Source organism: Homalodisca vitripennis, chromosome 3 (genome assembly GCF_021130785.1).
Source record: "Homalodisca vitripennis isolate AUS2020 chromosome 3, UT_GWSS_2.1, whole genome shotgun sequence".
Classification (NCBI taxonomy): domain Eukaryota; kingdom Metazoa; phylum Arthropoda; class Insecta; order Hemiptera; family Cicadellidae; genus Homalodisca; species Homalodisca vitripennis.
Window position 1 is genome coordinate 111,662,212 of NC_060209.1, and position 13,827 is coordinate 111,676,038.

Sequence of the window (13,827 nt, forward strand, 5' to 3'; positions counted from 1 at the left end):
CTGTCTCCCGTACAAGTAGTGTAAGTAGTCTGAATCGGCCCACTATGAGTAACTACACAACCAATTACTTTATTGACAAATGTTGCACTACAGATGTTACACTATAAACTATTTTGACTGTTTAGTAAACAGCATTTTCCTGTTCTCTTTGTATTTTTATCTTGTTCATTTCCATTTCTGCAAGTGGTTATTTACTGTTATATATTAGTATTGTTGCGAACATGGCGAGCGAGTTCCATGTAGTACAGGTAACATTCAGATATTTTGTTGGTTGATAAGACTTCTACATAAATCAATCCAATAAGTAAACAAACAAAAAATGTTACTTTGCATTCTTACAACTTATAGTATTAAAAATAAAATAATAACTTTACAAATGAACTAAAAATATTTGATTAATTACCTTAAAGAAAATTCTTTATGAGTAACTTTAGGTCGACATTTTTGCCAAACAACAAAACAGCCATAGTGATATCACACTATGTATTTTATAAAGTAATAAACTAGGAAAACAGCACTATTAATTTATCCACATGCCGACTTTATTCTTTCTTAAATGCTGTCGCTAAACTACAAATGATTTTAGCTATGTATTTCGTGGTCAGCAGGAATCAATGCTTACGGGAGTCACTCTATACACCAATTATATAGTTGTTGATAACTAGAGTAGTTTTGGTTTTCCTATAACATTTTATTTCATATTGTAGGCTTTAAAAAAATCGTAATACAGGTCAAAAATATGTAGAATACCAACAACATTTTGGGTTTTATGAAACTCACCTGTTGAAGTAATTGTTCGAATTTACCAAATGTTTATAGTTTTTCATTGTGCACAATCGATCCATGGCATTTTGTTCCTGTGCCTTTTTAAAAAGTAAATGTTTGAATTGTGTGTATTCTTTTATCTGTAAAAGAGCTCTTCTTTATTTTGTATATTTCAAGTTTTATTTTATTTAGTTTAGTGTTGTGCTATGATGTACTAAATGTGGAAAAAGTAAATAGAGAAAATGTTATTCTGTAAACAGTAATAGCCTGTCAACAGGCAGTGGTAAGTAATTGTAATTAATATTTTATTATTCTGTAGGTTTTGCTGAAAAATTATATTATAAATTAACTTTGTTAATTTTTATATATTGATACAACACTTATAAAGAACATGTAGCACTTCAGGTGAATATAGTCTGCACTGGAGGGTTAAGACGTATTGTGGTAATTTGTAAGGCGTGTTTTTAAGCTTTAAAAGTGTACTAAAAGCTTAATTTTAGCTTAAACAACAATTATTTTAATTAAGTACAAGAGAGTCCCGCTTATCCGAACTAATTAGAAAAAAAGACTGAACACTGTTTGGATTAAAGGATTTCGGAATAGGAGTATTTTTTGAATAATATCAGCGTTGATCACCTCGTTTACAAGGGCAGTTTAATCACACAGATTCGGCAAATGCTCTTGATCTCGCCTTACTGTATGGTGAACAACATGCTTCATCAACACCAAATGATGATATGTTTATGGGCGATGGCAGAACACTGCTCAAGGTGATTCACTACACTTGGTAAAAAAAAAAAATCAGACTTTACTTCTTAAGCGTGTGTAAATAAATGTTTTATTATGAATGTATTTGAAATTTCTACTTTCCTCTACTAATTTCTTCTTTATTTTAGTTTTAAAGTTAAAAACCAAATATTTCATAATTTTTTTATTCATACACAATATTAAAATCGATATTTTTTTCTGAACTGTGTTTGGAATATGCGGATTTTTGGAATAGCGGGACTCTACTGTAGAACCAAACCATTGCCTGAGTGGGTGGATAAATATATCACACTACATGCGCTCTGGCACTACTTAATGCGTACAGGAGAGTGTTAATGGAGGGTGCATCTCTAGGACATCTCCACTCTACACTACCCATATATCACTATTTGTTCAATATTTAATTTAATATAGATAAGCATAATCTAGCCCAGACGCATTTAGGTATAAGAGAGAGAGGGAGCGTGGTCCCAAATCAGTCGTCCGCTGTTCCAATCAGCGCCACACCCCCTGATATCTTAAAGGGTCCTGTCCTTGAAGTATTCTGGGCGCTCTTCCGCTTTGCGACTGCTGCCCGTTCGGCGAATAGCAGATACCCCTCTAACCAACCAGGGCGATAGCGCCCCCTGGAGCGAGCCGCTTCCCGGCATTCTGAGTGGAATCATCGGCCGGAGACCATGTAGCTCTACAGTTCGTGGGTCACTCTTTGTGCTCGACCCTTTCGTATTGACTTTGTTTTCAAGTGTTTTTCTTTAATGTGCATTACCATCCTCCTCCCACACTCCTTTGGAGGTAATTTCAGGGTATTAGTGGAGAAGACAGTGTCCAGTGCGGATTATTCGTCGTTCTACCGCGGCCGCCAGCGGTGACGCCCGTTCGCTACGCGCCAATTACGTCGCGCCTAAGCACTCCTGTCGTTGCTGCTTCCCCCTGTGGATCTCTACACACAGCGAGTTTTCCAAGGTACTGTTAAAACTCCATCACTTGTGTTGTATTCTCCTCTCACCTCTTGTTACCTGCCCACTTTCCCGCCATTCTGCACATTGTTTTATTTTTATTCTCATAATTGGTCCTCCGATTATTAATTTTTAATTTCTGCCCCGTACATTTTTGGTCCTCCGGGCCGGATCATTGTGAATCAGTCCTGTAGATTACAGTAATTTGTGTTGTAATTAATTAATTGTAACAGGCGTCGTTACGCCATTTTGAATCTGCCGTACCGACGCTACCGGCTTGTATGGTGGCGCTGCGAACGTGTTGTACTGGTAACATTGTTTCTTCTCTCGCGCAACTGGATCGTTGACGTCAACAACTATTACAACAATTGTCCGTAGGCAGTCTAATTTTACGACCGCCCCTCAACAGCTGATGGCCCGATCGATACTTGAATGCACGGCCTCCGCTGCAGTCAGCTGTACCGGTTTTTGATACTGCATTTCTCTCGCCGTAACGGAACTCTGTTTATATCTCTGAATAGAGACTCGGACACGAGTCCACCCATACTCTCTCTCACATTAGTAATATACTAGTAATGTATTTAGTTAACAACAGGGCAATATCTGGTTTAGTTAATTGACCACTCTTTCTTTGATAGTATTAATTAACTCACAATAATTCTCCATTCCATTAATGTAACTTTGTGCTAGTGGAAATTTAATTGTTCCTTGTAATTGTTTCTAAAGCAATATATTGCTCACTATTCAATTTGCTATTGAATAACATTTCGCTTTGTTCCATTGTAATTTACTTGTTAAATAAGCAACCAATTAATTGCCATTCTAAGTTCTCATGTCAATTTAAGATTTAACTTGAACTGATTTGCTCTCCTTTTCATTTCAATTATATCATTGTTGTTTCATGTTCTAGCGTAAATTATGTTAAGAAGTGTTAGATTAACTCTCTGATCGATAGTATTGGTGATTGTAGGTCAATTCTATGGTGTACTCTTGCCAAATTATTGAAAGCAACATTTCTTATCTCTAACCTACATATTAGCTACTTATTTCTCTACACTCCATTGTATTTTGTCAATTTTATTTTAAAAGGTTCATTCACCGTTCTCTACATTGTGTCTCTTTATCAACCTGATTAACTTAGGATATCTCTCACGGTTACTTAATTGTTTAATAACAATTATCACTGTCTCTCTTATATTATTTTTACTAATAATTGCTCCATTTAAAATATTTTCTCGCCTTAGGGTTACATAACATTGGTACTTAGATTAGCTATTAAGGTAGCTTAGGTGGACATACCGGCACTTAATGTAATCTAATTTTGTCTTATCTCAACTTAACTTGTTCCCCCCTTTCGCTTACATTGATTTGTTTACATTACGGTATCCCTCCATTGTTTTTTAAATTATCTTTGTTAATTGTCTCATTTTATTGTTTTGTGGCACTATCGGGAAACCTTTGGTAATTCTCATTTGTAAAACTGCTTTGCCCCTTTCGATATCACAATGGCTCCCAAGGAATTCAAATACGAAACTTATCGTAAATCAACAGATCTTATCAAATCTCGTTTTGCTTCTCTTAACGAAACCGTCACGAAAATCACTACCAGCGCTCCACCTTTGACACCAGTTCAAATCAGACAATTAAACACAGTGTTCGCGGAACTAAAGAAGAAACGCGCGGACTTTGAACTTAACCTTCAACGTGTCATCGAAGGTGACAGTGAAGCAGCGGATCAAGATACTCTTTCCAAAGATCAGGATGAGGTTAACGACCTATATGTCGCTATTTCTAGCTTGATCGAGGTTCATCTTGTCACTGAACCCACAACTCCCGCGTCCTCATCACATTCTGATCATCCCGCGTTGTTCCCCACGACGGTAACTGGAGTCAAGTTGCCTAAATTAAACTTACAGACGTTTGATGGTTCTCCTATGAAATGGATTTCATTTATCAACCTGTTTGACACTACAGTACACCGCAGTGCTTCACTCTCTAACGTCGCTAAGTTCCAGTATTTACTGAGCATATTGGAAGGCGAACCTCTGAACTTAGTGAAGTCGCTCAATCTCACCCCCGCCAATTACCTCATTGCTTATCAGTTGTTGCGGGACAGATATCATAACATACGCCGCCTCACTACTCTCCATCTAAATTATATACTTGACATGCCCGCAGTCGCTAGCAACAATGCTAAGCAACTTAGAGCGTTCATAACAACATTTTATGAACATTCAGAGTCCTTGAAAGCCCTGGACTGTGATATCGCCTCTGATAATCCTCTATTGTCAGCTCACTTGTTGCGCAAACTTGACAGCAAAACTGTCCAGAAATTGGAACAGTATCGTGAGTCCCAAAGAGAGCCTGGCGCCGCTCCGCATTCCCTCCCCAAGGTCACGGAGATTATAACATTTTTAAATCTGGAATGCTCCCAGATTGAAGACGCTAGCCTTCACACCCACTCTGAGACGAAAATACTGTCTACCTCTTCCAGACCGAGGGTTGAAAAGCGTGTTCAGTTCGCCTCCCCCAAGCAAATGAATTTGTTAGCTACTGACGCTAAAATTAATTCAAACTACGAAGCTCTTTGTTTTTGTTGCCGGAAATCTGGGCACAAAATTTACCAATGTCCTCTGTTTAAGGACAAGTCTCCTAATGAGCGGTACAACCTCGTTAAAGGTAACCAGCGGTGCATTTCATGCTTGGGAAATCATCCGATTAAAGAGTGCAGATCCAAGAACACATGTTCGACTTGCCACAGGAAACACCATTCGCTTCTGCACTTTAATAACAGCGCCGATAGGCCTAGCTCTTCCGCCACTGCGCCTCTACCCCCCCCCCCCGCTAGCTGTCAACACAACACTGACTTGTGCCGCGCGCTCCACCTCTCTCACTGAAACAAGCACCGTGCTGCTCTGTACAGCACTGGTCAAACTCACTGCCCACAATGGCCAGTCATATATTTTCCGCGCCTTATTGGATTCTGGCAGTATGTCCGACTTTGTTTCTGAGCGTGCTGCTCAGCTGTTAGGCTCACGTCGCCAGCCTTCTAACCTCACTGTCATTGGGTTAGCCCAAAACATGACTAACACCAGAGGGTCACTAGATCTCAATCTTGAAACATTATCGGGACACTTAATTGCCCAAAACCATTCCTTCCATGTACTGGAAAAAATCTCTCTCGAACTTCCGCGGGTAGAACTTAACCCGGAAGTACTCATGCGAACAAAATCTTTTGTTCTCGCGGACCCGACCTTTGGCAAGCCTGGTCCAATCGATGTCCTCATCGGCAACTCTCTCTTCCCTCAACTGCTTACCAATGAGCGACACTCTCTCGGGGCGAATATGCCTTCTGCTCTTGGCACTATTTTTGGATATGTGATTGTTGGAAGTGCGCCGTGTCTCTCTACCGCGCAAAGAACCTCTAATCTCGCCATCTCTCTCCTCTCGACCACAGATACTGACCTCCACTCCTCCCTTCAACGATTTTGGACACAGGAAGAACTTCCGATCTGTAGTAAAAAATCGGAAGAAGAAATCGCGTGTGATAAACTGTTTGAGACATCGCATACACGTGACTCGGAAGGTCGCTATGTAGTCAAGCTTCCCTTTGTTGACAACCTCGCCCACACTAAATTGGGAACGTCAAGGTCAACCGCCGCTCATCGCCTGGAGTCTATGGAGAGGCGGATCCACGCCAGAAATAACTCCCCCCTGAAGGCGCTCTATATCGAGTTCATGACCGAGTACGAGGCGCTCGGACACATGAAATGTCTTCCCCATCCTGATTTATCTGCTCCGCATTATTTTCTCCCACATCATGGGGTAGTGAAAGAGTATAGTAGCACTACCAAGCTTCGTGTTGTTTTTGACGCCAGTGCCAAGACCGGCTCAGGCCTATCCCTCAACGACGTACTTCTCACCGGTCCAAAGTTACAAAATAATATTTGTGATATCCTTCTCCACTTCCGGCTGAAAAATTTTGTTTTTTCGTGCGACATCCGGCAGATGTACCGCCAAATTAAGATTCATCCAGACGACCAAAGGTTTCAGCTCATCCTTTGGCGTGAAAACCCCTCCCTTCCGCTCTCTACTTACCAGCTGACCACGGTGACGTATGGTATGAACTGTTCACCCTACCTCGCCATAAAAACTCTCCGACAATTGACACAAGATGAAGGTTCCAATTTCCCTCAGGCAGCTCACATTCTGAAACACCATAGCTATGTGGACGATTTGATAGCCGGAGCGTCCACTGAAGACGAAGCTCTCCAACTTCAACATCAGCTGATCGAGCTTCTCCGCTTAGGCGGCTTTGAACTGAGGAAATGGGTTTCTAATTGCCCAAAATTACTTCAACCATTGCCTGCCTCTCATCAAGAATCCCCTGTGTTTCTTCAACCTTCGTCGGACCCTCTGTTCTCCATCTTAGGTATCCATTGGTCACCTGTGACAGACTGTTTTAAATATAACCTCAACTTCACATGTGATGCCCCGACTAAGCGGAAAGTGCTAAGTCTGATCGCTCGGATTTACGACCCGTGCGGTTTTTTGTCCCCTTGCATAATGATAGCAAAGCGCTTCATGCAAGTGTTGTGGACTTCCGGTGTATCTTGGGATGAACCCTTGTCTCCGGACCTCGCGCTAAAATGGCGAGACTTTGTGATCGACTTAAAAAACATTGTTGAAGTGTCGATCCCTCGGCCGATAATGGCCACCCCCTCTAGCTCATGTGAACTACATGGTTTCTCGGACGCATCCGAGACCGGTTACGCCGCTGTTGTGTATATAAGGTGCATAAACACTGATAGTGAAGTGAGTGTGACCCAAATAATTTCAAAAACTCGTGCTGCCCCGCTAAAACGAGTAACTTTGCCGCGATTAGAGTTGTGCGCGGCTCACCTCCTGGCTAATTTAGTTCATTATGTACAGTCTCAGTATTCCAGTGTATTAAGTATTGACTCTACAACTTTGTGGTGTGATTCGACTGTGACTCTGTCCTGGATACATACTCTCCCTTACCGCCTCAAAACGTATGTAGCGAATCGTGTAGCTCAAATCCAAGAGCTCATTCCTCCCTCTTCTTGGCGTCATGTGTCTAGTGCTGACAACCCTGCAGACTGTGCTTCTCGTGGGATCCTCCCTTCGGAACTTGTTCATCACACTCTTTGGTGGCACGGACCCTTGTGGCTGCAACTACCTCCTCCAGATTGGCCCACTTCCAGTTTTTCTCCGCTCGATGATTCTTCCTTGGACGAGTTGAAGCCCGTTCCGCTGTCCGTCTTCGTTGCAGCCTCCCAGCCTCCTTGGGATCTACTCACTCGTTTCTCCTCCTGGACCAAGCTGCTCCATGTGTTGGCGTATCTCCTCCGGTTCGTCTCTCATAGCCGCCGGCAAGAACATCATGTGGGTCCTCTTTCTGTCGTCGAGGTGCGAGCTGCTCAACTTCGCCTCTTCCAATTAGTTCAACGAGAATCTTTTCCTGATGACCTGGCAGCCCTTCGAGACAACAAGAACTGCTCCATCAAGCTACAGCGCCTTGCTCCCTTCATTGATGCTGAAGGACTCCTCCGTGTTGGTGGTCGACTAAAGCTTGCTGACTTGACGGAAGAAGTGCGCCACCCCTGTATTTTGCCTAAATCTCACCATGTTGTTAACTTACTAATAGACCACACTCACCTACAAAACTTACATTCAGGGGTTCAATTAACCATGTCCCTTTTAGCCCAGCATGTCTGGATTCTCTCTGCTCGTAGTGTGGTGCGCTCGCGCATTTTTCAATGCCTCCCTTGCTTTAAACAAAGACCCAAGCCTTTGTTCCCTCTCATGGGTGATCTACCCAAAGCCCGCATAATTCCCGCTCGACCTTTCTTGTCGACAGGCATTGACTATGGTGGTCCCTTCAACGTCAAGATTCACAACCTCCGCTCTATCCGACACACTAAAGCTTACATCTGTCTCTTTGTGTGCCTAGTGACTAAGTCTGTACATATAGAAGTCGCCACTGATCTGTCCACGGACGCATTTATAGCCGCACTCACACGTTTTGTTTCACGTAGAGGCCTATGTACCGACATCTATAGTGACTGTGGTACAAACTTTGTTGGTGCGAGAAACTCTTTACAGCAACTAATCACTTCCTCTGGCAAGCTCCAAATTCACCAATTTTCCCTCGGCCAGAAAATTAACTTTCATTTTAACCCCCCTGCAGCTCCCCACCATGGCGGCCTCTGGGAAAGCGCCATTAAGAGCGCCAAATTTCACTTGAAAAGAGTTCTGGGCACCTATGTTCCCACTCTTGCCCAATTTACCACCCTCACTTGCCAGGTGGAAGCAATGTTGCATTCCCGCCCGCTTACTGCGCTCTCCAGTGACCCCAACGATTTACAACCTCTCACTCCGGGGCACTTCCTGATTGGAGCGCCGCTAGTGGCTGTGCCCGAACGCAACCTTGCAGATTTGCCGGATAACAGGCTGGCTCATTGGCAGCTAGTGCAGGCTTGCTCCCAGCGAGTGTGGAAACGCTGGAGCAGGGAGTACCTCCATTCCCTCCAGCAAAGACTTAAGTGGGAGCGGCCCTCCCGAAATTTACAAGTTGGCGATCTAGTATTGGTCCAACAAGACTCTCCCTCGCTGTGTTGGCCCCTCGCTAGAATAACTAAGCTTTTCCCTGGACGTGACAGTGTAGTGCGTGTGGTAGAACTCAAGACCCCCCAAGGTACCTTCACACGCCCGGCAGTCAAAGTGTTCCTGCTGCCGTTCTTGTCACCAATAGCGTAAGTCTATCTCAACACTTTAGGATAGATAGTTAAGACCTAGTTTAAGATGTTAGTCTTTAGCTTTATTTCTCATGTTCTTTCTCGATCATGCCACTTTGATTTGTTGAATCCTGATGATTCAAAGCCGCCGGTATGTTCAATATTTAATTTAATATAGATAAGCATAATCTAGCCCAGACGCATTTAGGTATAAGAGAGAGAGGGAGCGTGGTCCCAAATCAGTCGTCCGCTGTTCCAATCAGCGCCACACCCCCTGATATCTTAAAGGGTCCTGTCCTTGAAGTATTCTGGGCGCTCTTCCGCTTTGCGACTGCTGCCCGTTCGGCGAATAGCAGATACCCCTCTAACCAACCAGGGCGATAGCGCCCCCTGGAGCGAGCCGCTTCCCGGCATTCTGAGTGGAATCATCGGCCGGAGACCATGTAGCTCTACAGTTCGTGGGTCACTCTTTGTGCTCGACCCTTTCGTATTGACTTTGTTTTCAAGTGTTTTTCTTTAATGTGCATTACCATCCTCCTCCCACACTCCTTTGGAGGTAATTTCAGGGTATTAGTGGAGAAGACAGTGTCCAGTGCGGATTATTCGTCGTTCTACCGCGGCCGCCAGCGGTGACGCCCGTTCGCTACGCGCCAATTACGTCGCGCCTAAGCACTCCTGTCGTTGCTGCTTCCCCCTGTGGATCTCTACACACAGCGAGTTTTCCAAGGTACTGTTAAAACTCCATCACTTGTGTTGTATTCTCCTCTCACCTCTTGTTACCTGCCCACTTTCCCGCCATTCTGCACATTGTTTTATTTTTATTCTCATAATTGGTCCTCCGATTATTAATTTTTAATTTCTGCCCCGTACACTATTGAAGTTTCAGTTGGACTTGAACACTTAAAGTCAACATACGGACATCAGTTGTTGTTTGGCAGGGCTTCCCTGCCTGTGCATGTTATAATGTACTTTTTATATTGTTTTACTGGTTTTTATGAATTTGTGATTTTAATTTAGCAAGGAATTAGAAAGAGAAGAAATTCATATAAGAAATTTAGTTTTAGAGTTAGAGAACAAAAGTGAAGGAAAACTTCTAAAGTTGAGAAATATTTAACAAATGAGAGAATTCTCACCTGTGCATGTTGTCTCGTTACCAGTTGTATAACCAATGACCATAACATGTTAAGTTAATTGATTCTATTTAACAATTTTACTTGCTTCAATGATTATACAGAATACAGAATACAGAATACAGAAATCTTTATTCGTATACATGGAGTACAGAATTGTGTCAATGTAATTTAGTTGTACAATCAGGTATTTAAAAATTCTTCTAGGGTGTAATATGGTTTCTGCAGCAGCCAGGCCTTGAGTGCTGTCTTGAAGTACTTCTCATCTCTGCGTCTCTTGAGGTCCTCTGGAAGATGATTGAAAAGTTTTCTCCCCATGTATGTAGGTTTCTTTTCAAATAGGGTCAGGTGGTGTGTGGGGAGGGCATAGTTACAGGCGTGTCTGGTGTCATAGCTGTGTGTGTCACCTAGCTGGTCAGGTTTCTGAGCTATTGTGAAGCAGATGGTCTCGCAGATGTAGAGTGAGACAGCTGTCAAGATCGCTAGTTCTCCAAATGCCTGACGGCATGAGTCTTGAGGAGTCAGTCCCACAAGAATTCGAATTGCTTTCTTTTGTAGAACCAGAACCCGCTCCCTGTTTCTTACTGAGGAGTTGCCCCACACAAGTAGTCCGTACCTCAGATGAGATTCAAAAAGAGAGAAGTATGCTGTCCTGGTAGTATCATTGTTACAAGTACTTTTTATTCTTTTAAGAGCATAGAATAAATATTAAATATGTATTACTGCCTAACTAGTAATAGCAAGATTACAGCAATTACTTTTTAAAATTCTTTGAACTTTGGTAATACATATTGAATATAATTTTCTTGGTGATTATACACAGCAAAGTTGGTTTTAAATTTAAAGAATTCTTAAAATCTTGAGATTAGAAAATGGTAAAAATATTGTCATGGTTAGGCATAGCATAAAAAAGTCAGAAATCGTGTACCATTACACCACTTAATTTAAAAAATAAGTTAATTTCAACATAGTGGAACCATTAAAATGCAATAGTGTACCATTCAGTAATAACAATGACTTAAAATGTTAACTCAAAATGAAGTATACTGTATGTTACCCAACCAATCATTGGTAATAATTTGGTATCAGTATTCCCGTTAGTAAAGCCTCATTTTACTTTACAATAAATCTTTATTTTAGTAGCACACAACCAAAAAGCTGAAAGTTAGGGAATGCCTGATGCCTGTGTCATTATGTGATTATTTTGATCTGTGTCATACAGTTTTAACAATTTTTCATATATTTTACTTTATCTATAAACATACGGTTTCATTATATATGCTGTCAATATTTGCAGTAAGTTACTATATAGTAGGAACGAGGCAGTAAGAGGGTTAACAATGCCTCTTGTTGAATACAATGTCATATTTTTTCAGAAAGCTCACACAGAAGGTCGAAGGCGGGAATTGCAAGAAAATATACAACTCTTGAGGAAAGAACTGAACAAAGACAATAACAAAAATGCTGACAAGGCCTATTCTGATGCTGTAATTGAACTAAAGGTACCAGCTATTCTTATACATTATAGAATATACCCCTAATGCTTATACATGAAATATCTGATCTAAGTTTGGAGCAATTGTGTTTATGCAGAAGCTACCCCTTACAGCTTATTAAAAATATTTGTCATAGCTAATGGCCATCTTGTAATTAATTTTAAAGGTCTTTTAAACAAATTACCTGTATAAGAAAAATGATTTTTGACAACACTTAAAATGTCAATTTAATGTTTTGAATTTTAAATATTTATTGGTATATAATTTTTCACAGATGATTTGTCAAAAAATTGGCTCCAGTAAACTAAATTCATATATTGTGGTCTGGAAAATACTATCTACAGTATATTTAAAATAAATAAATGCTCTTTTACTTCCTCTGTATTTTAAGATACCTACTTGTGACACATTGTTTGCTAACTCTTACTGTCTTAATTTAAATTATTGAGTCAAATTTTTGACAAACTTTTGTACAAAATGGTATTACTCAGATTGTACCTAAAGTACAATCTCATTCCACCAAACTTTTAAAATCAATTGCTACATAAGTGTGATAGAATGCCGACAATTAATGATGAATTTCCAGTAGATGCGTTGTCAGTTAAAATTAATTGTGGTTATTATGAAGATTTCTGATGTATCTAATGCATTTTTGTAGGCAAACATTATTCTATTATGCTACAGATTATTAGTTTTAATTTTATTTGCTAATTGTTGATAATTAATAAATTTAGTGTGAATGATGTTTTTAAAATGGTGATCTCCCAAACAATGTGCTTCATCCTGTAAAAGTCTACAATGTCTTTGAAAATAATTAATATGTGTATGGATGTGTTTTGCTCATTGTAACATATGTTGGGAGGTTGGAAACAATTTACTACTAGAATATATTCACTAATACCTAAGCTGGTTTACATAGTAGAAGTCTTTAGTTTATGGTTTTCATCAGCTCAGTCAACATAATTGTGAAAAATATCTATTAACTGTTACAAGTTTAGTAAAATGTGACTGTTTTGTAAAATGTATGGTTAGTTGATATGTTCACATAAAACATGTTAAATTATAGATAATATTTCTCTAGATTACATTGTAATGTTTTTGGTCTTGATAGACTTGTCCATAGAAAAGGTCAAATTGTTATTAACAAAATTAATGTAATGATAATCTCTTAGTTTATTTAGTTGCTAACACTCTGAAACAGTTGTGTTCATAGAAGAAGTAACAAACTATGTGTAGTCAAATTAGCTTTGTAGCAAGTGTTAAGCCAAGTGATATTGTACTGCACGACCATTTAGCATGGAATATAGCCCTGAGTGCTAAGTTCTTGTTATATTTGGGTTATACAGCAGGACTGTCCAGGGAAATCATCATAGATCGTTAGTTTTTAAGCATATGAACTTGAAGAAATAGTGTTGCATGAACCTACAAGTACAGTAGATATTTTGTTTACCTATTGAACTGAAAGGGTCAATCCCATCTCTTTCTATCCTATTTGATTCCTTATTTTTAATAATTCCCATTTTGTTCCTGCTAAATAATATATATATATATATATATATATATTAGTTTTACTTCGTATGTAGAAGAAGTACAATATTTTTAATCTTTTAATTCATGAAAGTCAAGACAAAAGCAATAAATTCTCATGCTTATTGTTTAATAGGTTAAAGAAGTAGCAAATGAAGATTTAGGCCATTACTACAAGGCTTTAGATTGGGCACTCAGCCACTTCCACAATCAGCGCATGAAGCACATCAATGACATAATTGGAGACTTATGGACGCAAATATACTGTGGCAATGATATTGATACTATCAAGATTAAAATTGATGAGGATAAATCTGAAGGTACTGTTTACAAAATGTTTGAAATATATTGAATATTAAAGAAAAACAATTACTTATTTAATTCATTAGCTGCTGTAGATGTGGTAACATATTTCTCTTCCAAGAAC

The 13,827-nt window shown here is 40.1% G+C and overlaps 1 protein-coding gene across 5 annotated transcripts in view; it reads left to right on the plus strand.

Annotated features, from left to right (window-relative positions):
* Positions 1 to 13,827, plus strand: part of LOC124357313 (DNA repair protein RAD50) — a 77,889-nt gene that overhangs the window by 53,653 nt on the left and 10,409 nt on the right. For all 5 annotated transcript variants that reach the window (XM_046808982.1, XM_046808984.1, XM_046808985.1 and 2 more), the window contains 2 exons: positions 11,754 to 11,879; positions 13,537 to 13,720. In XM_046808982.1, the coding sequence (XP_046664938.1) occupies positions 11,754 to 11,879; positions 13,537 to 13,720 (310 nt within the window). The remainder of the gene's footprint in view (positions 1 to 11,753; positions 11,880 to 13,536; positions 13,721 to 13,827) is intronic.